Source organism: Triticum dicoccoides, chromosome 7A (genome assembly GCF_002162155.2).
Source record: "Triticum dicoccoides isolate Atlit2015 ecotype Zavitan chromosome 7A, WEW_v2.0, whole genome shotgun sequence".
NCBI classification, from domain to species: domain Eukaryota; kingdom Viridiplantae; phylum Streptophyta; class Magnoliopsida; order Poales; family Poaceae; genus Triticum; species Triticum dicoccoides.
Genome location: NC_041392.1, coordinates 602094351 through 602116045, shown reverse-complemented (window position 1 = coordinate 602116045; position 21695 = coordinate 602094351). Strand labels below are relative to the sequence as shown.

General features: G+C 43.2%; 2 protein-coding genes across 3 annotated transcripts; both read left to right on the top strand.

Moving 5' to 3' along the window:
• The first annotated feature begins 3907 nt into the window (after positions 1-3907).
• On the top strand, positions 3908-9789 carry LOC119330141 (mitochondrial carrier protein MTM1-like). 2 transcript variants are annotated; one of them, XM_037603257.1, is made up of 10 exons: positions 3908-4285; positions 4382-4456; positions 5579-5707; positions 5804-5863; positions 6474-6644; positions 7130-7223; positions 7420-7514; positions 7604-7753; positions 7950-8008; positions 9273-9789. In XM_037603257.1, exons 1-10 carry the CDS (start codon positions 4058-4060, stop codon positions 9400-9402), a joined length of 1191 nt encoding a protein of 396 aa, XP_037459154.1. In that variant the 5' UTR covers positions 3908-4057; the 3' UTR covers positions 9403-9789. The 2 variants fall into 2 exon arrangements, with proteins under 2 accessions (XP_037459154.1, XP_037459156.1); XM_037603259.1 differs by having other exon boundaries at positions 3911-4285; positions 7423-7514.
• Positions 9790-16340: 6551 nt separating this feature from the next.
• Positions 16341-19589, top strand: LOC119330977 (translation initiation factor IF-2-like). The gene is made up of 6 exons (XM_037604127.1): positions 16341-17064; positions 17236-17427; positions 17549-17701; positions 17943-18080; positions 18202-18333; positions 19267-19589. Exons 1-5 carry the CDS (start codon positions 16653-16655, stop codon positions 18324-18326), a joined length of 1020 nt encoding a protein of 339 aa, XP_037460024.1. The 5' UTR covers positions 16341-16652; the 3' UTR covers positions 18327-18333; positions 19267-19589.
• The last annotated feature ends 2106 nt before the right edge of the window (positions 19590-21695 follow it).

The window sequence follows — 21695 nt, the reverse complement described above, 5'->3', positions numbered from 1 at the left end:
GCCCCGGACCACCTTTCCCCGCTCCGCTCCACCTCGGATGCCTCTGGGGGCTTTTGACCGTTGTGTGCCCCGGGCTGTCTACGCGCTGGCTGCGTGGAAAGGCGCGCCACCGCCTTCTCCGCCACCGGCAGGGCGCGCTGCTCCGGCGGCCGTGGAGACTCGGTCGGTCTCGTCGCGTGACCCGGCGCCAGCACTCCGGCTTATATGGGCACGATCAGAAGGTCCTTTCCTCGTTCCAAAAAAGAAACTGTTCTTTCCTGTTCAGCGAAGATGAAAATTGGCAGGCTCTCGATACATGCATGGACACATTGATCCACCGTTTCCATGCAATGAAGAGCGAATCAGGCTGCAATTCATCGCGAATTACTGCGCAGGGATTCGGGGCTTCGGGCACGTTTTTATGGGGAAAACATACGTGCTGTTGTTTTTTTTTTGAGTTGGAACATGATCGACATTTGAGAGGACATTTACAACTTTCATATTCATATAAGCCCCCTTTTCAAAGAAGAGAGAAGAGATAATGAGGGGAGAAGGAAAAGTGGGCTTGTGATGAGGTCTAAGCCTCTCTTTTTTTTGCGAATAATGAGGTCTAAGGCTGAGTTGGCGCCGTAGACACGTCCGGACTCCCCTATTCTCCCATTAATTTCGGACAAACTAGAAAATTTTCGAGGTCCGAGTATATATGTGGACATTTGAGGGTTAACGTTGGAGGTAGCGAATAGCGTTGGAGATGCCCTTACACAACGACTTGGTAAATGTGTTTGTGGTAAGGTGAGAGCGGACCTATGACAGTGTCTGACATGCATCAATTCTCTTGTTCAGTCTGTCTGATCTGGACAAATAAGAACAAAGTAGGGGATGTCCTTGAAGATGCCATTAGATTCTACTCATCTTTATAGAACACGTTTCTTCTACTCGACCGAATTTGTCTAGATGGTGCTTGTGGGAAAAAAAAGACATCCGGTTGTATTTTATTTATTTTTATATAAAAGAGCCCTTCTCCCTCCGTTTTCATTTACTTGAAACCTTTTTTCTTTACAAAAGCTAGAGCTAAGACAAAAGAAAAACAGAGTTCAGATGGGAAGGCTAAAGCTCAGCTAAGGGACTACTCCCTCCGTCCGCGAATAAGTGTACTTCTAGTTTTTGTCTTAAGTCAAAGTTTTAAAATTTTGACCAACTATATACAAAAGAGTCATAACATATACTCCCTCCGTCCGGGTTTATTAGGCCTCTCAGCATCACAAGCATGTCCCCTTTTATAAGGCCCCGCTTTGAAAAGGTGCATGCATGCAACCATTTCATTGGTTGCATTGAAAGCCATTGTTGTTGGTGTCATGGCTGGAAAATTAATACACTTCATGCATGCTTTTTCATTGGCTGTATGCATGTGAGAGAGTGCATTGGAAGTGGAATGAAAAAATTAATATGGGCAAATTACTACTATGTATCTTGGTCTAAGAGAAGTTGTCTTTAGGCCTAATAAACCCGGACGGAGGGAGTATGACATCAAATTTTGGTACATTATGAAAGTATATTTCAAAATAGATCTAGTGATATTAATTTAGTGTCATAAATGCTAATACTTTTCTCTATAAAGTTGGTCAAAGTTTTAAAACTTTGACCTAAGACAAAAGATTAGAAGTACACTTATTCGCAGACGGAGGGAGTACATCCAAATCGAAGTTTAGACAAGCTTAAATGAACCATATCTTACAAGTTCATAGGACAAGAGGTGAAGTTCTTCGGGAAGGAGGAAAGCAGCATGTGTGAGACTTGTATGAGATCTCACATTAGGTGACATCATGTGATCAACCAAAAAAACATATTTTGACATTTAAAAAAATCTGAAATTATTTCACAACATTCATGTGGGGGTATGTCTACAACTTTGAAAAAACCAGCTCCAAACTCGATGTACATTTGGAGATTCAAAAAGACAAATTCGAATGTGAATAGTGGCATCTTTGAGTGAATAGTACTTTGACACTATTCACGTCCAATTTTTTTCTTTTTTGTTTCTATTAATGTAGGTCAAATTAGGAGTTGAAACTTTTTTAGGTTGAACATCAACCATTGATGTTTATCTAACATTTTTTTAGAATGTTTGAACATGTAGATTAAAAAAAATCGATCTCATTGATCTCACCTAATGTGAGATTTCCCACAAGTCTCCCCCAAAGCACTCCTGGTGCTAGATTCAAACTGAGGATCGACATAGCCTCAGTACACCTGGTCTTCACCCTTGCATCGCCTTGAACATCTCACTAGCAATTTGCTCTATTAGTCTTGTTCCCCACTTCAATACCATTGGATTTTCCTGCTTTAGCTACAATATTGATCAAGCATTAATCTAGTAACGAAGCATAGCTATCAATGCAGCGGGATCATTAATTGTTTTGCATGTGAAGCATATATCATTTCTACTCTTCCAAATTGTTCGGAACAACAACAACAATTCCAATAGAAACCAAAGGTGTAGATTTTTCTTTGGAAAGCTCTTGACCATGGGCCCAAAGCATTGTTTCAAATCATGAGGTACAAATTTAAAATTAGAAGTATGTTACAGCAAACACCAAAATAACATAGCTATTGAACAAGTAAATAACATATGATCTACTCATTAATCTTTGCCAGAAAAGGGCAGGCCTTGCTACCAATCCAAACCCTCCTTAACCAATACATGGTCCACTTGGCAGTGGCACGATGAACGATGATAGTGGCGCGACAGTCAGTGGTGCTGCTAAGAGGGCGGGCAGCGTGGGTGGTGGTGTGCGAACGTCGGTGACATGCGGTGGCAGCAGCGGTGGTGCGGCGCGCGATGGTGCACTGAGAGAAGGCCGAGAGAGGACTGGATTTTCGGTGACTACCAATAAGGGAGAATGGGAGCTGCTAGACTTGTTTTTTGACCCAACTTCCCCGTTACCATAAACTTATTGGAGAAAGGGGATCTGTTGGAGTATCTACAACAGATGGCCAAAAAATTGGTGTGTCTCAAGCTTCTTCAACGTTGAAGAGGGGTGCGGGAATGTTTCGACCGGCGTCAACGGGTGTCTGGCCTCGGGGCGGCCTACGGAGTGTCGGTGACAACGAAAATTGGTCGGTGCCGGTAAAGTTTCACTTTGGCGGAAACCGCCGCAATTGAATTAGTTTTGGCCAACAACAAGTGATGTATATTTTAACAGCAATACCAAATTTAATAGTTGTAATTTTATCTTTAAGTAAAGCATCGAATTTTGATGCACACAATCTAGCCAAATACTCTCTCTTGCTTGACCAGGGTCGTCACTTGTGGCTTATCTCACCCATGGCCTAACTTGTATCCCTCTATATCTATATCTATATCTATATCTATAACAATATAAAAAGACCCAAATGGGCAGATCCAAAACATCTCGACCGTCAAATCATGTTATCTAGCGGTTAAAATCACTCCAATGTTGAGCACCAAACACGTTTAACGCTCTAATTATCCACCACTGCCATTGATTATAAACACGTTTGACTCAACGCTATCCCTTGAAATCTGCCATGTAATTAATATCCTATCATTCCCGTGAAAATGTAATTGATATCTTATCAAATACCAACGTGCAACAGATATATCTTACCTAATATAACGTGCAACTAATATCCTATCTAATATAAACGTGCATTGCACGTACATTATTACTAGTGTCCAAAAGGATTAAGAAAGTTTTGGCTCCCCCCAAAGAAACTAGAAGTGATGTATATTTGCATCACTTGTAGCAAAAATTTAGGCATATTTTTTTTACAAAAATTGAGCACCAGTATAGGGCATGTATCAGAGGCTTTTTTTTTTGGTTTCCAATATGACCTAGACGTGGTCTCGGCTATTTTATCTTTGTTACAGTCAACCAAAGGACTCCTCTGGAAAAAAAACACCGACCCCTCTCCCCTCCCCTCCTCTCTTCTCGAGCCTCGACTCGTGTCTCCTCTCCTTCCACAGAGAGACAGACCACCACCGCCGCACGGCCCGCGCGACCTCCCCCGCGCTCCCCTCCGCCGCCGTATTGATTCCGCCGCGCTGCTGGGAGCCATGGCAGGCGGCTCTAGGGGCGGCTTCCCCGCCTGGATGACCGCCGCCGCCGCGCGCATCGACCTCTCCGGCGGCGCCGCCGCCACGTCCGGCTCGCAGCCTCCCCAACCCGCCCCTCCGGCCGCGGTGGTGGCCGACCAGGAGCTCGGGATGGCCGAACGCGCCCTCTCCGCCGCAAGCGCCGCCTTCATCTCCGCCATCATCGTTAACCCTCTCGACGTCGCCAAGGTACGGGCTCTTCCCAGTTTGTCCATTATCTGGGGGTTAGTCCTTTTGTACGATTCGTGATGGCTAATAGGTCGTGGTTTTCGTCTCCCCGTGCAGACGAGGTTGCAGGCGCAGGCGGCGGGGGTGCCTTACTACCAAGCACCCCAGATGGCGGCGCTCGGCCCGGATGCGGTGAGCAATCCGACCCCTTCTGTAGGCTTGTGTTTCGTTTTTGCTGCCTCCAATTTGAAGTGTGGATGATACAACCGATTCTGCAAGAAATTTCTGTTGGTCCCATAATATACCCCTTTGAAGCCAGAAAACAGAAGTACCCATGACAATAGGCGTCGTGTGTGTAAGCCTCTATCATTTGTAGATTAGGTTTGTGTGCTATCACTGTGGGAGTTGATGTGTCAGTTGGTGCGATCCAGTGTGTGTATTGATAGTTATATTTTCAATGTAGGAGATTGCTTGGTTTTGTTAAATTTCGTCCTTGGCTAGCACTTCTGGTAATATTTCTTGTGTTGCGGATTAAGTTTGCTATCAGAATCGCTTCGCCAACGTAGACCACATGCATTTCATTAGATGTCGGAAATTCTATACATCTACTTATTTCTCTTATTTGTTTGTTCAACAAGCAGTGGTGATAATTTTCATTAGTGCACTCTGTGGTTGCACAACGTGCTATTTGGGGTGGGTAGCCTTAGCCATGTTCTGTTTGGGAATGAACTACGGGTGACGAGAATACATATAGCATTCACTATATCATTATGCTTGAAAAACGACCGGATAAGCTGTACCACAGGCTGGCAGGAGAGGTTATGATAATTTTGACAGGTGATTTAATCCTCCACCGATAAGCAACTGGAGTTGGGATGTGAACAGTGTTGCAGATACTGGGAATGGTAGCCAAGATGATTGTTCTCAATAACGGTGCAGATTTGATCCTTCCGTAGGTAGATAAAGCATGTTGGTTTTGTCACCTTGTTGCTGATTTTGTTTGCGATTGGCAAATTCTATTATTTCTAATTACATGCATTTCAAATCTACTGTAGTGTTTCCTGGAATGTAATCTGGAGCGGGGTTGTGCATAAGAAGAAAATGGGCATTAGAAATCTCTTGAAACTGCGATCATATTCCAGAACCAAAGTTATTCATGTTTACATAATAATAATTTTTCATTAATTTAATGCTTATTCATGTTAATCGTCTGAATGAACTCAACAGTTCCATTGTTCTAGGTTAGCCATCAAACAAATAACCTATTTATTTCTTGTGCTTACTAGAGGAATGCTGCTTATGCCTTCTTTCCAGATACTGTCTGAGTTGCGATGCTCTCCATCATGCACACGTGGTATTGTTTTGGGAAGTGAACCTATTTGCCCACCTGATTGCTTTCAGTACAAGGGAACAGTTGATGTATTCTTGAAAGTTGTTAGACAGGTAATGCAGCGCAAATGCCGTTTGCTAGTTTCTTATGTTAGTATTAACATCCTGTGGATACTGATACTTGATATATTTGCTCATCGGTTGTTTCAGGAAGGATTTGGTAGATTATGGAGAGGTACAAATGCTGGCTTGGCATTAGCTATACCAACTGTGAGTCTCTTGCTCTGTCACACTGCATTCTGTTGTGCTTTTTGTTGCGTTATTATTAAAAAAAACTTCTTCTGTGAAATCTGTATAATCATGTTAGTACCTCCAACCTCTCAGGTATGTGTGGAGTAGGCAATATAGCTTGCGCTTCTCCATGCCATTTGCACCTGTTTTCAAGAACAAATTCGGTGTTTTTACAGATCTGCTGATACATGTAAAACTCATCTTAATAGAAGAAGCCATATATGAAACTGTTATTAATCTGCATATGTAAATAATAGTTTGTATGAGCAAATAATTCTGTAACCTAAACAATGTAAACACTTTCATTTTTGTCTTCTGTCCTCAGACATTCTGTCTGTTAAGTAAGGCAGATATCATCTAGCCTGCACATATTTGTTGATCGTTTTCAAGGCGTCCATAAGGCGGTGCTTGAGTGGTAAGGCGCCCTGAAATTTTTTCCGCCTTAGGCGCTGAAGTATACATTAGGCGGTAAGGCGGGGGTTGACCGCCTTTGGACGCCTTGATTTACTCTCAGTTTATCATATCTTAGTGAATGTATAACACACCCTAAACTAATGTTGTCCATGATCATGTTTTTGATCTCAAACAGGTTGGAATATATTTGCCTTGCTATGACATATTCCGCAACAAGATTGAAGATTTTACAAGAAGCAATGCTCCTGGGTTGACACCATATGCCCCACTAGTAGCAGGATCAGTTGCACGTTCACTCGCATGCATTGCTTGTTCCCCAATTGAATTGGCAAGGACACGGATGCAGGTAAATATCCAGTTAGTATATTTCATTTCATGTCAGATAAATAATCTTGAGGACAGTTTTGTTTGCACAATTTTAGGGGCCTATGTAATACTCCCTCCGTTCCTAAATATAAGTCTTTGTAGAGATTCCACTATGGACTACATACGGAGTAAAATAAGTGTTACACTCTAAAATGCATCTATATACATCCGTATGTGGTTCATAATGAAATCTCTACAAAGTCTTATATTTAGGAAAGGAGGGAGTACATATTTTTTCTCGTTTTATAGAAAGTAGTATCAAATAGGAAGATGGTGTTTTGGTGAGCAGTAATAAACTAAAAAAAGTAAAACAGTTCAAAAGTCATACTCCTATATTTTTTTTACAACAAACATGTTTGTGTCTTCTAACCGCGTGCAAATTTTTGTGAAGAGACGGCATGTTTTGATCTGGGCAAAAGAACATCTGTTTTGAATATCCAATCAAGTAACTATTTATGTTAACAGGCGTATAAGGAATTTCAGCCTGGAGTAAAGCCTCCTGGAATGTGGAAAACATTGCTTGGTGTTCTTTCACCACATGCAAGTTCAAGTCAGAATGGTATGTTGGTATAATTCGTTCTCATTTTGTATTAGCATATTGGTTTATGTTTTCACATCATAATATCAATCATGTTTTTCATTTTTAAATTTGTTATTTTCCAGTAGTCTGTTTTGTTTTCCTCATTCCAACAACCTGAACTCTTTATTTTTGAGGCAAGAAATTGTTCTGATTGATGAATTAATTAATGCTGAAGCAGTGCAAAACTATCGTGTTCTATGGACGGGTGTGGGGGCACAGCTTGCTCGGGATGTTCCATTCTCTGCTATATGCTGGTCAACGCTGGAGCCGGCAAGTCCATGTTGTTCATGTTTTAGATATGCTAAACCATTTAACAGTTGCTTTGGTATCCATCTAATCTTGTTGAGGTTACCATGCAGATTCGAAGAAAGCTGCTTGGTCTTGTTGCAGAGGACGGTGACGCAGCTAGTGTGTTGGGAGCGAACTTTGCTGCTGGCTTTGTAGCAGGTAGTCTTGCTGCTGGTGTTACATGCCCTCTTGATGTTGCCAAGACAAGGAGACAGATAGAGGTTTGTGTATTTCATATTTTCTGTAGTCTGTTTTCTGTGCTATTCTGGAAATAGTCATGAGAGCATTATTTTCAGGTTTGCTCCACACACCATGACCCCCATGAAGCACCATCTCATTTTTACCTGCCATCAATTTCATATGTTCTATTTTTTTCATTGCCTTGCTTTAAAATTTGCGTATGTTTTTCCACTTCAGAAGGATGCCCAGAAGGCAATGAGAATGACCACGAGGCAAACGTTAGTTGATATATTGAGGTATGTCTTCCACATACTGTGAAGTTTTAAGAAGCATTTCGTTCCAAACCAGTAAAAATTTACATTTCTGCTTGGTAGCCGACACGCAACCTACAATTGTCAACTGGGCTTGTATGTTAATTAGAGCCATGATTTAGTCAGCTGTTTGAGTTGGGCTTGGGCTAGCTTGCTGGGTCGGGCAATATGGGTCAGTCAGAGCATAATATAAAAGCATCCCTGTATTTCTACTGAACTTTGACAGAGAAGCAATAACAATTTCCACTTGAAAAACCAACCAGGTCTCATAAACTTAACAGTCGCCAGTGCCCTCTAGTTCACATAAGGAGCTGTTCTGGACACCGCTTTCCCCGAAAAGCTACATGAAAGTATGAAACACTAATTATTGGAATATATTTACAAAACCTAACAAATTTATATTGTGAAAATAATTTTCTAGATTTTTTTACATATCATGATATGTATCTAGTGTAAATAATCAAATAAATATCCATAGCCGTGGTCCGTGGACATATGCACTGCATTGGGCACATCATATTTACTAATGCACTAGCTTGCCAAAATACACATCTGGAAGTCTTGAAAATATTTGGAAGAAGAAAGAGGCATACACAATGCACTTCAATCATGCTGCATAGCTTTTAATCCAAATCCATCATAGCATGATGTGGGGAAAAAGACAATTCAAACTGTTAACAGCAATGAATAGTACCATGCTCGTATAATTGATTGTTAGATTTGCCCTTTTTGCTTGAGCTGTAGATGGAATTCGGATTCAACATTTTGAGACATGACGGATGTATATTGTGCTAATGTCGTCAAATTTTGTTTAGAATTTTTCTTTACATACAAATGATCAATCCACACCCTCTGACCACCTCTTAATTTTTGTGGAAGCTCCTCTTGTGGGAGACCCATAGCCTTGCAAAGGGTTTAGGATCAGTTAGCTAGTTATGTTCATGATCCAATTTGCCTAGTACAAAATCATGGCTTGCTTATTTATGATATATCCTTGAATCCTTGAACGAAGATGAAGTGGATTGGATCAGGTTTCATGATTGCTCTTGTTTTCTGTTTCTCCAAAATTTTGGTGCAATGTCCTGTTGGAGCCTTTTCTTGTGTTGCCTTTCCAAGTCATTAACCTAGAGAGGTCATGACTGGGGAAGTTATGTTCATTCAAACTTTGTAGCTGTAGTCATAGAATCATCCTTCACATATTGTAATCCGCTCGCTGTCCTTTCCACTCTGATCTATTTTATCCTGCTAGGTCTGAAGGTCCAAAAGGCTTGTTCACTGGTGTTGGTCCACGCGTCGCTCGTGCTGGACCATCAGTTGGTATTGTCATTTCCTTTTACGAGGTCGTCAAGTATGCTCTTCACCAAAGGAACATGTCATGACCAGGATTTTGTCCGGAAGATAAAACCACCACCTTCTTTTGTAGTAACATGACATTCCCCAGATCTGTCTAGTTTATGCCAGCCACTCGAGCTTTGGGCAGGGTAGGGTGTGGTAAAGGCTCAAATTAGAGGATCAAAGTGAGCAGCAATCAGGCATTATTTTTCCTGGACGAGGTCCAGTTGTCTCCTGGTAATAATGTTTAAAGGCTTTCAGTTTTGCTGCGGAGCGAGCTCCAGTTTTGTCAGAGGGGAATGGACCATATAACTTTGATTAACTTACGTAGGAAGATGAATGTAGTGTAAGATGTAGCATTGATGATGATCAATAATACCTTGCGCTTTGTACGCTTAAAACTACAGAATAATTTTGTTTTGCCTTGTCTCAAATGCTGATGGATTGCCCTGAACCGGTTGCAAGGAAAATGTTCACTGGTTTCCTAGTTTCAGCAGCAGTTAAAATCCAGGACATCAATCTTGATACTAAGAGATGGGATGGGCTGCATGCTCACCTTGAATTGCCGTCACGATCAAGATTGTTAAGAAGAAAAAATGTTCAGGATCTAGAGCTTTGGTGGCTGCTATCAATTCACTTCAGGTTCTCTATGCCTCCTTCCATTCTATACTTGGTATGGATGCAGGCGGATGCGTCTGCATTGGGGCCGGAAATTTATTACTACTTTAAAGCTTGTGCTATAATTAGAGCGAAGTGTTGTTACTTAAAGTTCGTGCTAGCTTTACTTAAAATTCCTAATATTTGGTCACCTCTTGAAAGAGAGAACGGTCCAGTAGAGTAGATGGAAAATAGCGCAAGTCTCGTGTTGGAGCATGTTTTCTTTTGCACTTTATATGTTGGCGCATGTGGCTTTATGGGCCGGAAGCCCAGAACAGGGTTGGGAATCCTCTTGCTAACTCTGTGCATTCGATTTACTGGTTCGATTTATATGGTTTTTCGGTTTGTATGGTACTAATACTTTGCTAAATACTGCATGATATTAAAGATGGTTTGGTTCCAGTATATACCAAATTATTTTGGTACGGTTTAGGTATATTATATACCATAAAACCAAATTGATGCAAATTTGAAAATGATGCGTAGTAATGTACAAAATTATGACTCAAAACACATACCTATTTATACAAAGAGTATAATATAACTATATACAAGTATGTATGCATGCATGGATTCGATGGTTATGTACGTACTTAGCATTCTTTGAAGATAAATATGACTACGTTACAAGAAAAATGGATGTGTTTAACAGGAATCTGGTTGATGTGTAAAAATTGGCTACTTATATGGTTGGTTGACTCGAGAAATATAAATATATTTTTTGCTTTCGTTTATTTATTCGCTTAATTGTTCGGCTTCTTGGTATATGCCATGAAAACCGAAACTCGAAACTATATAAAAAGTTCATACCATACCGAAATCATAAATCATAGTAAACGTAAAATTGGTTTGGTTTGGTTCATTTTCGGTATGTTTTCTTGGTTCTGTTTTGAAATGCAGAGTGACCTCTTGCGAGTAGTAGAGTAGTTAGGTGGCGTTTGGTGTGGACCGTGGAAACACATGTGCACAGAAGCTCATTTTAAAGAACAAAATCAATGTGTGCGTGTGTGTGTGGGCGACCGAATCAAATCAAGTGTCCTCTTTCTTGTCCCGCTCATCGAATCAAATCAAAACAATAGACAACCAGCTGCTCCACACGGACCATTCCGAGTTCCTTTTGCACGCGATCTTTGAACCAGAGACACAAGTTACACGGACGCAGCCGTGCGACCGTGCATAAAGCGGTTCGGTGTGCTAGTAGTACACGTACTACTACCTGGTCTTTTATTAATTCCACTTTTACCGGTAACCTACCAGACCCCGGTTGTTAGGGCTGATCGAACGGCTTACGGTCTCGGACGGGGGGTCGTACCAGTTCGACCGTTTCGTCCAGACGGGGTCGTGGTGCCACCGACGGCTGTGATCGATCGATCGGTCGGTCGGTCCGTAACGGGAAAAGGATCCCCACAACGTACAACGGGGATGTCAGAGCGCATGTCAGCTGCGTCATCGAGTGCGTGCAGGCAGGTCAGGGTGGGGGCGGGCGACGGACGGAAAGGGCGCAGATTGAAGATCGCACTCGCTCGCTCGCTCGCTCGCGCCATGCGACTGCAAGCCACCAACGCAGCGCGGGATTGAGGGACGAAAGCGTGCAGAGGAAGGGAGGCTTCAGCTGTTTCGGCGAAGAATTAAAGGTTGCTTAATTCCGGATTACGTAGGTGCCACCGGCCATGACGGTGGTCTCGATGGTGATGATGATACCCTCGTCATTGTTTTTTTTTTTCTGAAATCTCTATCTTTGAAAGCATCTCTAGCATATCCCGCAAAAAAGCCATCAGACGAGCTCGTTTATTCCGCCTGAGTATATCCTGCAAAATCGGCCATCCGCTAATTTTAATTTTTTACGTGGTCCTGCAAAGTCCATGTTGTTTCCGCTATATCTATGGGATCCCTCTTTTTTACAAAGACCCCTAAAATAAGAAACGGTTGGCGGGAGAGAACTTTTAGCTCCCGCCATGGTCTCCTGTCACGTGAACTGTCGTAGTTAGTGCACAAGGAATTAACTCAGAATGCAAATCAGATATCAATGGGGATCATAGCCCTCATATCCAATTTTGTAAATGCATCATCTCAGGTAGGTTTATTGCAGGAGGAGATGGAAAAATTGACTAATGTGCGGATGTTCTGATGGCTGAAGCTTTAGCACTCAAATTTGACCTAACACTGGCGCAAAGGGCGGGGTGGAATCGCATAATCATCAATTCAGACAACCTGAAGGTGATAGAGACTATGCAGGACGGAGGACAATCAACGGGTGCGGCGGCGGCAATTTTCAAGGACTACTTTCACTATGCATGTGATCTTTTCATGACTAGATTCGAACGTTGTTATAGAGAGGCAAATAAAGTAGCTCATGAACTTGCTAGATTAGCTGGAATTTCTTTGACTTCAGACTATTTTGAGGAGCCTCTAAATGAAATTGTAATGATCTTCACAAACGATGTAACGGTTATCTCTAATGAATAAAGTTCGGTTTTATTTCAAAAAAGGCAATTTTCTGATTAATTTAATCCAGGAATAAAACACTAGCATGACATTGACAAAATTAATAACATACTGATATTGGATCACACAAGCACATATTACGCTAATGGCAGACACATCTACGTATAACGCTAGCATGGCTATAACAGAAAACAGTAGGAGCGGGATAAATAAGCCATACCCTCCAGTAGGCCAGGCAGAAGCTGCGGCGACGGCAACAGCGGCGTCCTCGGCGGACTTGATGGGGTGAAGGGATAAAAGAGTGGATTTGTACGTTAGTTGTTTTCTTAAAATCTATTATTTCTTTCCTAAAGCAAATTGCATCGATGGGATGAATTGATTGGTTGATTTGGGTAAATTAGAAAAGTTATATCATTGATCTTTTGTATATTAGGAAAGTGCTGATTTGCAAGGAAAGATAACCAATGAGAGTTGGTGATGGGAAGTGAGGCAAAATAAACCAGACGAAATGGTTGGTAGTAGGAGGTGAGGTGAAAAAAACCATGGAGAAGAAACTAAAGCCCCCTTTAGGAATAGAGATTGTTTTCTATGGTGTACGATGCATCATGATTTACATGTTAGTTTACGTCAAATCCGTTATTCTTTTTCTTGATATCCATTATTTGTTTTCTAAAGCAAATTGCATTGATGGGATGAACCAATTGATTTGAATAAGTTAAGAAAGTTACATCCGTGATCTTTTGTACGTCAAGAAAATGTTGATTTGCTAAGAAAGAGTGAATTTGTACGTTATTTGTTTCCTAAAGCAAATTGCATTGATAGAGGTTTGGTTGATTTGGGTAAATTACGAAAGTTAGATGCGTGATTTTTTGTATGTTAGGAAAATGCTGATTTGCAAGCAAAGAGTGGATTTGTACATTATTGTTTCCTTAAAATCCATTGGGACGGGTTAGTGGGAGGTGAAACAAAAATAAACCAGTGGGAGCGGTGGTGGGATGTGAGGCAAAAATAAACCGGTGAGAGGGGGTGATGGAAAATGAGGTAAAAATAAACCACACAAAATGGGTGGTGGTGGGAGGTGAGGCGACAAAAACCGTGAAGAGAAAGCTATCAAGTCGCATCATGATTTACATGTCAGTTTCATTCAAATTTGTTATTTATTTTCTTAATATCCGTTATTTGTTTCTAAAGCAAATTGCACTGTTGATTTGGATAAGTTAAGAAAGTTAGTATACATTAGGAAAATGCTGATTTGCTAGGAAAGAGAAGATTTGTATGTTATTTATTTTCTTAAAATCCCTTATTTGTTTCCTAAAGTAAATTGCAAATTGCATTGAGGAGGGTCTGACAATTGATTTGGGTAAATTAGTAAAGTTAGATATGTGATTTTTTGTACGTTAGAAAAGTGCTGATTTGCAAGAAAGAGTGGATTTGTACGTTATCTCTACTTCTAATGTCTCAGTTGGTAGTCTCCGCGGTTAATTTTCATTTCATCTCCCCTGGTTTTTTCGTCCTCCCTCCCACCTCCCAATTCCCCCGCAGTAACGATCCCACCTCCAAGTTTCGTCGTTTTTTTTTCGTCGGGCTTTTATTCGCCCCCTCCCACTGGCCGGACAAACACAACATTTATTTGGTAACACAATGAATTCACATATGGTGATTGATTTCTTCTTTGATAACCCAACTAACGAATGGTAATCAATCTTTAAATACCAAAACCAAACGTACAAGGCAACAATCAATTCACGTATCACAATCAGATTCTTCTTTAGTACTCAGCTTAACTCACGGATGATAATCAATCTCCAAACAAAGGAAACAATTAACTTCTACATCTCGTACCCAATAAGATGGATATGTGTGTGTGTTAGAGAGAGAGAGAGAGAGAAGGGGGGGGGGGAGTGAGGAAGAGGGAGGGAGAGTGTGTGTGTGTGTGTGAGGATTTAATGGTAAAAAAGATCGCCAATGTCACTTGATATGAATGAGAACATTAAATATAGTATTAACTTGATTAATATTGAACTCTTAAAGTTAATGTGGCCCCGCTGCAACGCACAGGCATTCTTCTAGTTGTTCACTAAAAATCCAGTGTGATGGGTAGTGGGAGGTGAGACGAAAATAACCAGTGGGGGAGGGTAGTGGGAGGTAAGGCGAAGATAAACCAGTAAGAGGGGGTGGTGGGAGGTGAAATGAAAATAAACCAGACGAAATGAATGATGATAGGAAGTGAGGCGAAAATAAGCCGTGATGGGAAGCTACCGGTCCTCTTTAGGAGTAGAGATTGATATTTTTGGTAACTCCAATCAATGTCGTACAAAAAAAGACCAACATAAATATATTAATTTAGAATAATCTAAACCAAATCGATAGTTTTTCAAAACCACATCCTGCATTAACTCAATGAAATCAAAACAATTTTATCATATCTCAACTAAATCAAAACTCTTTTGTCTTCCTTACCCATATTTCTGTCAAATTAAATGTTAGCAAATTTGATATAAGGCATATATGGGACAAGATTGATGCTGAACCACTAAAATAAGTGTCGTTACAACAAACTGGCAATTAACTACTATGATTAAAACTAGTACAAAATCTGACTTTTGGCCAGTCGTGATGTTGTTACACCTCACCACGCTTTCATTCCTTAAGGATGCAACTGTATGATCCTATAGTACAAATACTGTTCAAGTAAGATCGTACAACGTTTTCATGCAATAGTGCTCGATCGGCAAAAGCTACCAACGGCCGCATTAAAAAATCTGAAAAAACAGTCTTTTTTTTTGAAATTCTGAAAAAACATTCTTAAAAGTACCCGTAAGCTCTAAATTTGTTTTTTTTAATCAAATCCAGTTTTGTTTCCATTTGTACATTTAGATGAAAGACGCACATTTACAATGTCTCATGAAGAAATATTCCAATAGTTAGGCTACAAAAATGTGGATCGGTAACATGAGATCCACATATTTGTATTTTATGTACCTAGAAATGAAAACATTCATTAATACTCCCTCCGTTCCAAAATAGATGACTCAACTTTGTACTAAAATTAGTATAAAGTTGAGTCATCTATTTTGGAACGGAGGGAGTATAAAATATGGACATGCATGTAGAGCACATCATTTACATGCGAGTTATATTTTTGTTTTTCGATTATCATTCTTGATAGTGGAATTCGGTCAATCTAGAACCACGTGGATAGAAAAGAAAAACATTCAAGACTCTTTTCCAAGACTTTCAATTATAATTTCAAAATTTGAAAAATAACAGGCAACTCCATGGAGCTTGTCCACACACCCCAACTTGTCGTCGTCATTACTCTACAACAGATAAGGACATGCAGTGACCTGTCGAGAATTGTAATTTTCCTGGAAAGTTTTGTGCGGATTGAGATGATGAAGATGATTTGTTCATGTCATTCTCACACCGTGACTTTCGAATAGTAGGGTTAGTGTGATTTTATCGCACATTACACGTGATGTAGTTGGTTATAATAACAACATAACATGTGACTCTTCATTGGATCACATGTTTTTAGCCACTATACTCTACCAATTCTTCTAAAAATTCTTGATTTTTATTCTGATGAAATTTTAAACTAGTAGATATGGCATTTTAGGTAGCCACCACAGTACTCAACTGAGGTTGGTATTGCCAAGTCTTTGAGAAGGCAAAATCCATGCAAAATCCCTAGATCACACATTCACACATCAACCAGGGCAGTTGGTCCACCGTAAGGTCAGATGAGGTGGTTCCTTTTCTTTTCTTCTTGTTTTGTAGCCAAGCTTGACAGTGGTAACACGATGACAAAGCTAAGCAGAAAAGAAAAGGGAACACCACGACGACGACGAGGAAGAAGGAGCAGGAACCGGGAAGAAAGAGACGTGGAAACGGACCATCAGGTTGGACCGCAGCTACCACTACCACACCAGATTGGACCCCTTCGGCCTCCTAATCCACCCCCCCTCCGTCCGTTTAATCTTCCCTCGTCTCCGGTCCAAGTTCCAGCACAAAAGGAAGCCAAGCCGCTCGAGTCCTCCTCCTCCCCCTCGCCGCGGTTCCGGCCTCAAACCCCGCCCTTTAGATTACCTGCGGCGTCTTCTTGGGTACGCGTCAAGAATCCTGCTGCTCTAGCGGAGGCGGAGGAGGTTCTTGCCGGAGGAGGTTGTGGGTGGCTGCCGCTGGCCGGTTTAGGATGACCGAGGACGCCAGAGGGCGGGCGGTCAACCCGGCCTGCCCCAACGCCGCCAACCCCTTCCACCGCTGCGCCGAGTACTGCCCCGTCGCCGCCCCCGCCGGCAAGTCCCCCCCGCCGCCGCCGCAGCCTGGCCGCGCCGCGGCGCAGAACGGGGCTGGACCGCGTGGCGACGGAGCGGGAGGGGCGAGGCAGCAGGCGGTCAACCCGGACTGCCCCAACGCCGACAACCCCTTCCACCGCTGCGCCGAGTACTGCCCCGTCGCGCCCCCGGCGGTGAAGTCGCCCCCGGTGCCGCCGGGCCTCGGGGGCCAGAACGGGAGGACGCACAGCGACGGCGACCTGCAGCCCAGGACGCGCCGCCGCGACAGGGCCGGCGGCTCCGCCGGCGGCCTCCCCCTCTATGTCTTCCGTGAGCAACCAACCCCTCTCTCCCCTTCCCTGTCCGTCCCCAAATTCTTAATCATAGATAGTTGTCGTAGAAGCAGTACTGTTCATATCTAGTAGGAGTAGTAGTAGTATGAAATTGACCAATTGCGAACGATAAAAAACTGATTTTTTTGTTCTCATGCTACCGCTGCAGTGCGTGAAGGCTCCTCGGACGGGGAAGGCAAGAAGGTGGATCCCCGGTGCCCCAACGCGGCCAACCCGTTCCACGTCTGCACCAACCACTGCCTCGCCAAGATGGTCGAGGGCGGCCGCTCGTCGGAGGGTGGCAAATCCCCCATTTCCCTCTTCTCCCGCCACTCCGGCCGCTCCACCTCCTCCTCGGAAGGTTGTTCCTTTGCTTCACTTGCTCCTGCCCTCCTTGCATCTACGTATGTGCTAGTTGTCATCTCGAGTTGATGCACTTCGGTGCTCATATTTACCATGATCTCTCGGTTGATTGCGTGCAGATGGCAGCGTCAAGTCCGGGGGCAGCAAGAAGGCGGATCCAAAGTGCCCGAATGCCGGCAACCCTTTTCATGAATGTGGAGAGCATTGTACCGTCAAGATGAAGGAACTGGAGAAGCAGAAGAAAGCCGATAAGAAGTCGCCGCGCAAGAAAGGTAGAACAAATATACTACTAGTACCGGGCTTCCTCTACTCATATGGATTTGCTTTGTCTTAATTTGTGGGATCAGTGGGATTGCAATGGCATGCTGAATTATAATGTCTATATTTCAATAACAGTTCTGGTGATTCTCGTATGAGATTTCATTCTTTCTAGCTGCAGATGCTCAATTAAGTTCTGTTTAATCGTCACATTTTGGGGCTTTATTGTTGTAACTGACACCAGTGCCCTTGCAGGTGGGAAGGATGGCGCCGTGGTGCAAAATTGGAAGGTCGATCCGAGGTGCCCAAATGCGGGCAACCCATTCCATATATGCGCCCAGTACTGTTTCGATCATTTGAACGAAGCGCCATCAACACCTACAAGCAAGCCAGGTGCGTTCTTTTAGTCACCTGAACCTGCTAGCAGTGTATGTATGCATGGATGTGAAGCTTTGGTTTAAGGTCCACCTTGACAACCATATTTATGGTTTTCTGTGTATCTGTTTATCTTCAGACTCAAGAAAGGGAAAGGCTGTCATGAAAGCAGAGCCAACGGGAGAAATCAATCCTGATTGTGTCAATGCATCCAATCCGTATCATAAATGTGGAGAATATTGCAAAAGAAATGGCAACAGATAGAGACAAGGTAATGCACATTCGTATGTTCATTCTTTATTGTGAAAGAATAATTAATCTTTTGCGTGAATTGAAGTTATCTTACTAGTACTCCGTATTTTTTTTTATCAAGCCATGGTTTCCTAGTTGCATTCTCAACACGCTTAGTCATTTTGACAGAGTTCACCCTTTAGTTTGAATACCTGGTGGGTTAAAATTTGGTGGTTGTAGAATGTCCACTGCCCAAGTTCCTTTTGACATGGTCCACCCTTTATGGGGTTGAAGAAATGGTTTGAGGAGATCAATAGACATATCTCTTCTTGTTATGAATCCAGATTTCCTTTACTCCACATTGAATGTGGCTTAGTAGCAGAACTTCGTTCGATCATCTACACCTACTTTATCTGATTTTCCTGTAGAACTTAGTTAGTTACCCACTTTATCTGATTTTTCTTTGGTCCAGCTTTGAAGTTTCTTATGAATTACTCATACTGAGTCGATCGTCTGTATCTTTTGTGTAGCAACCCCCAAAACAGCCCTACTTTTCTTTGTGAAGTCAATTCAATCAATCTCAGTGTGTTATCTGATTTTTCTTCTTCTAATGTATCATCATAGTTAGGCATGAAAACATACATCAAAGTGCAATAAATATTATTTCGAATAATCTCAACGACTATAAACATTAGTAGCGCATGCATCGTGGTAGTTGGATAAGAAAACAAACTCTGAGAACAATAAACATTATTTCATATGATGCAGACGGCAATAAGCATAAGTAGCCCAGGCATTGTGGTGGTTGCATGTAGGGACAAACTTCTGATGAAATTATACATATTTCGTACATTAATGTCAACAGCAATAAGAACATACATATCACACGCCTTGTTTTATTATCTGCTTCGATCAACGTTTGGTTGAGACGTCCTTTTTTTGGTGACACCTCCTCCTCCTTTCATGCTTCCAGGCTGTGGAGATATCGTCTCTCGAGATGAATAGATGATGATGGTGCAAAATAAGTGATGCTCGCGACATTAGCCCTTTTTAAGTTGCAGTAAGTAGTAGCTGTGCCTTGTCCGGCTCATTTTGTAGTTTGGCTGCAGCGGCCCCGTCTTCCCGGTGCCTGCGTGTATATTTTTCTACACCCATACTATATATATATATATTCTTCATGGTGTTCATACCAGATTAACGAGTTTGCATATGTAGGCCCGAATACGTATTGCCCGAATACGTATAGTAGTCATATTCTTTTGTAATATATCGGCATTAAGCATGTTTTGCCCCTTGCGGATGTTTGTTGGCACTGTGTGTGGGCACTTATGTGTAGTGTCCACATCAATTTTGGGCCGTCGCCGTCGTCGCTGATGATGAACCGACGAGGGGCGGCTCATTATGTGATCAGCTGTTTGACAAGTGTAGTATGAATGAGCCGCTCTTCCTGGTTGGGAAAGCCGGTTGCGCCAATGGAGTCGTCTTCGCTTCTGGAAGGTGTCATGCTGATGGAGCCATCAGGGTCGGCGACTCAGCGGCCATTGTCCTGCACTGAGATGAGAAATTGGTGGGGTGCCTGGAGGAATTCTGAGGCGTGCTGCGTGGGGTGGGAGACTCGGAGGAGCTCCCGTTTCTTTTGATTTGACCGTGAAGAGTTTCTTGATGCGCGCGTTGCTGATGATGTGATCACGTGTTCGTTTATGGTTCATTCACATGTACTCTCTCTGTTCCAAATTACTCGTCGTGGTTTTAGTTCGAGAGAGCACCACGCAGTGGCGTGAGGACGAAAGGTAGGTCGCCGTAGGAGGGCTGGTGGCTGCTTTTGATCCCCCCGTCATTTCCTTTCTGGAAGCTTTTGTGCCCGTGCTGCGTTGACGTCTTGACGACGACGGCACGAGGCGTTTCCGCAGCACGCACGGGCGTCGACCAGGGCAGCGTATAGTTGGGACATCGTTGGTTGTATGCGTGATCCCCGGCGTCGCCGGAAGGCTGGTCGCGTTTTCTCTTGCGGCTGCTTGTGGGAAACGGATTCTCCCTCGGTCTAGGATAGGAAACGGGCGGCAGAGATCAACGACTTACATAAAGGGCACCTCCTCTATGACAACACGCGCGGCGTCATATATATAGCACCCAAAAGGACAGAGGAAAGAATAATAAAGCATGACGAGCTGGCCAACGCTAGGCCCAAATTCCGGCTGGTCGCCACGTGGCCGTCAGATTCAAGCGCCCCCCCGCCATTGGATTGCCTCTAGAATCGTTTCCCAATTGTCATGCGGCGAACACACCAACATGCACCAGCAATCTCTAAGGCTGGTCATAGTGGGAAGTAACTTAGACTAGTGTGATATGTATGACACTAGTCTAAATTATTCCCTCCGTAGTGCAAAGTATCTTAGTAGTAGTGTCATAGTTTGTTTCATTTATTGCCTTATAGACTCATTTTATCACGGGAGTCGCTATGTTAGAGTAACATATTATGTTACTCCAAGCACCTCTCTCCTCATTAAATAATTGTCACATAAGCAAAATTATCTTGGGATGTGTTAAGTTACTATCTAAGTTACCCCCACTATAGCTAGCCTAACTCCAACCTTCCGGTTTTCACCAACAACCCGGGTGTGTTCGTTTCGTCTTCAAACAACGGCTCCACCAGCTTCTAGGGGCTGTTTGGTTGGCTTCCATAAAAACCTGTCACTCGGGCACCAATCCTAGGCGTTGGATTTTGTAGGCCCGAGGCCAGGATCGTTGCCAGAGTAAGGACCTGCCTATTAGGGCTCCATCCAGACAATCCCTAAAAGCCGGAGCCCAAACAAACCGGCTCCAAGCAGCCATGATTCAGAGCGCTCCACGAAATAGGCCCAGAAGCCACAACTGCCATTTCGGGCTTCTCGCAGCGGGAGCTGGCTCCAAATTGGTGAATGATGATTTTACCCTCCCACTAAATTACTATATACACACCAAATGCCACTACTAGTTCATTCTATTCCCTTCTCCTCCACGCCTTAGAGCATCTCTTGCAGATCCCTTAAACGCCGGCGAACTACGCTTTTCTGGTCGATTTACAGGACAACCCAAAAATCCGGCCAGAGCAGATCCCGCAAAAACGGCCCGACCCATATACCGCCTTCGCATCCGGTATATATGCCGGCGCCCGGCCGATTTAGGGTATCTGTCCCCTTTCTCCCCTTTCCATCTCCGCCGCAAATCCTTCCCCTCTGGCAGCGTTTTGCCGTGGTTTGCTCCACCGGATCTTCGTGGCCATGGCGACAACGGGTGCGGGGCGTGGTGGCAATAGGGGTTTCGACGCCCGTGGGGGCTTCGGGTACCGCAGTGGGTTCGACACTCGCAGCGGCTTCATCGCCCGCAAGAGTAGAAACGATGACAAGGCAGGCGGCTCCGACC

Bases quoted from the DNA above. Each gene is read 5' to 3' on its own strand.
- LOC119330977 (XM_037604127.1), top strand. From the start codon at position 16,653: ATGACCGAGGACGCCAGAGGGCGGGCGGTCAACCCGGCCTGCCCCAAC. The intron at 17,702-17,942 runs GTAGAACAAATA...GTGCCCTTGCAG, and splicing joins GAAGTCGCCGCGCAAGAAAG to GTGGGAAGGATGGCGCCGTG. The intron at 18,081-18,201 runs GTGCGTTCTTTT...GTTTATCTTCAG, and splicing joins AACACCTACAAGCAAGCCAG to ACTCAAGAAAGGGAAAGGCT.
- LOC119330141 (XM_037603257.1), top strand. From the start codon at position 4,058: ATGGCAGGCGGCTCTAGGGGCGGCTTCCCCGCCTGGATGACCGCCGCC. The intron at 4,286-4,381 runs GTACGGGCTCTT...CTCCCCGTGCAG, and splicing joins ACCCTCTCGACGTCGCCAAG to ACGAGGTTGCAGGCGCAGGC. The intron at 4,457-5,578 runs GTGAGCAATCCG...CCTTCTTTCCAG, and splicing joins CGGCGCTCGGCCCGGATGCG to ATACTGTCTGAGTTGCGATG.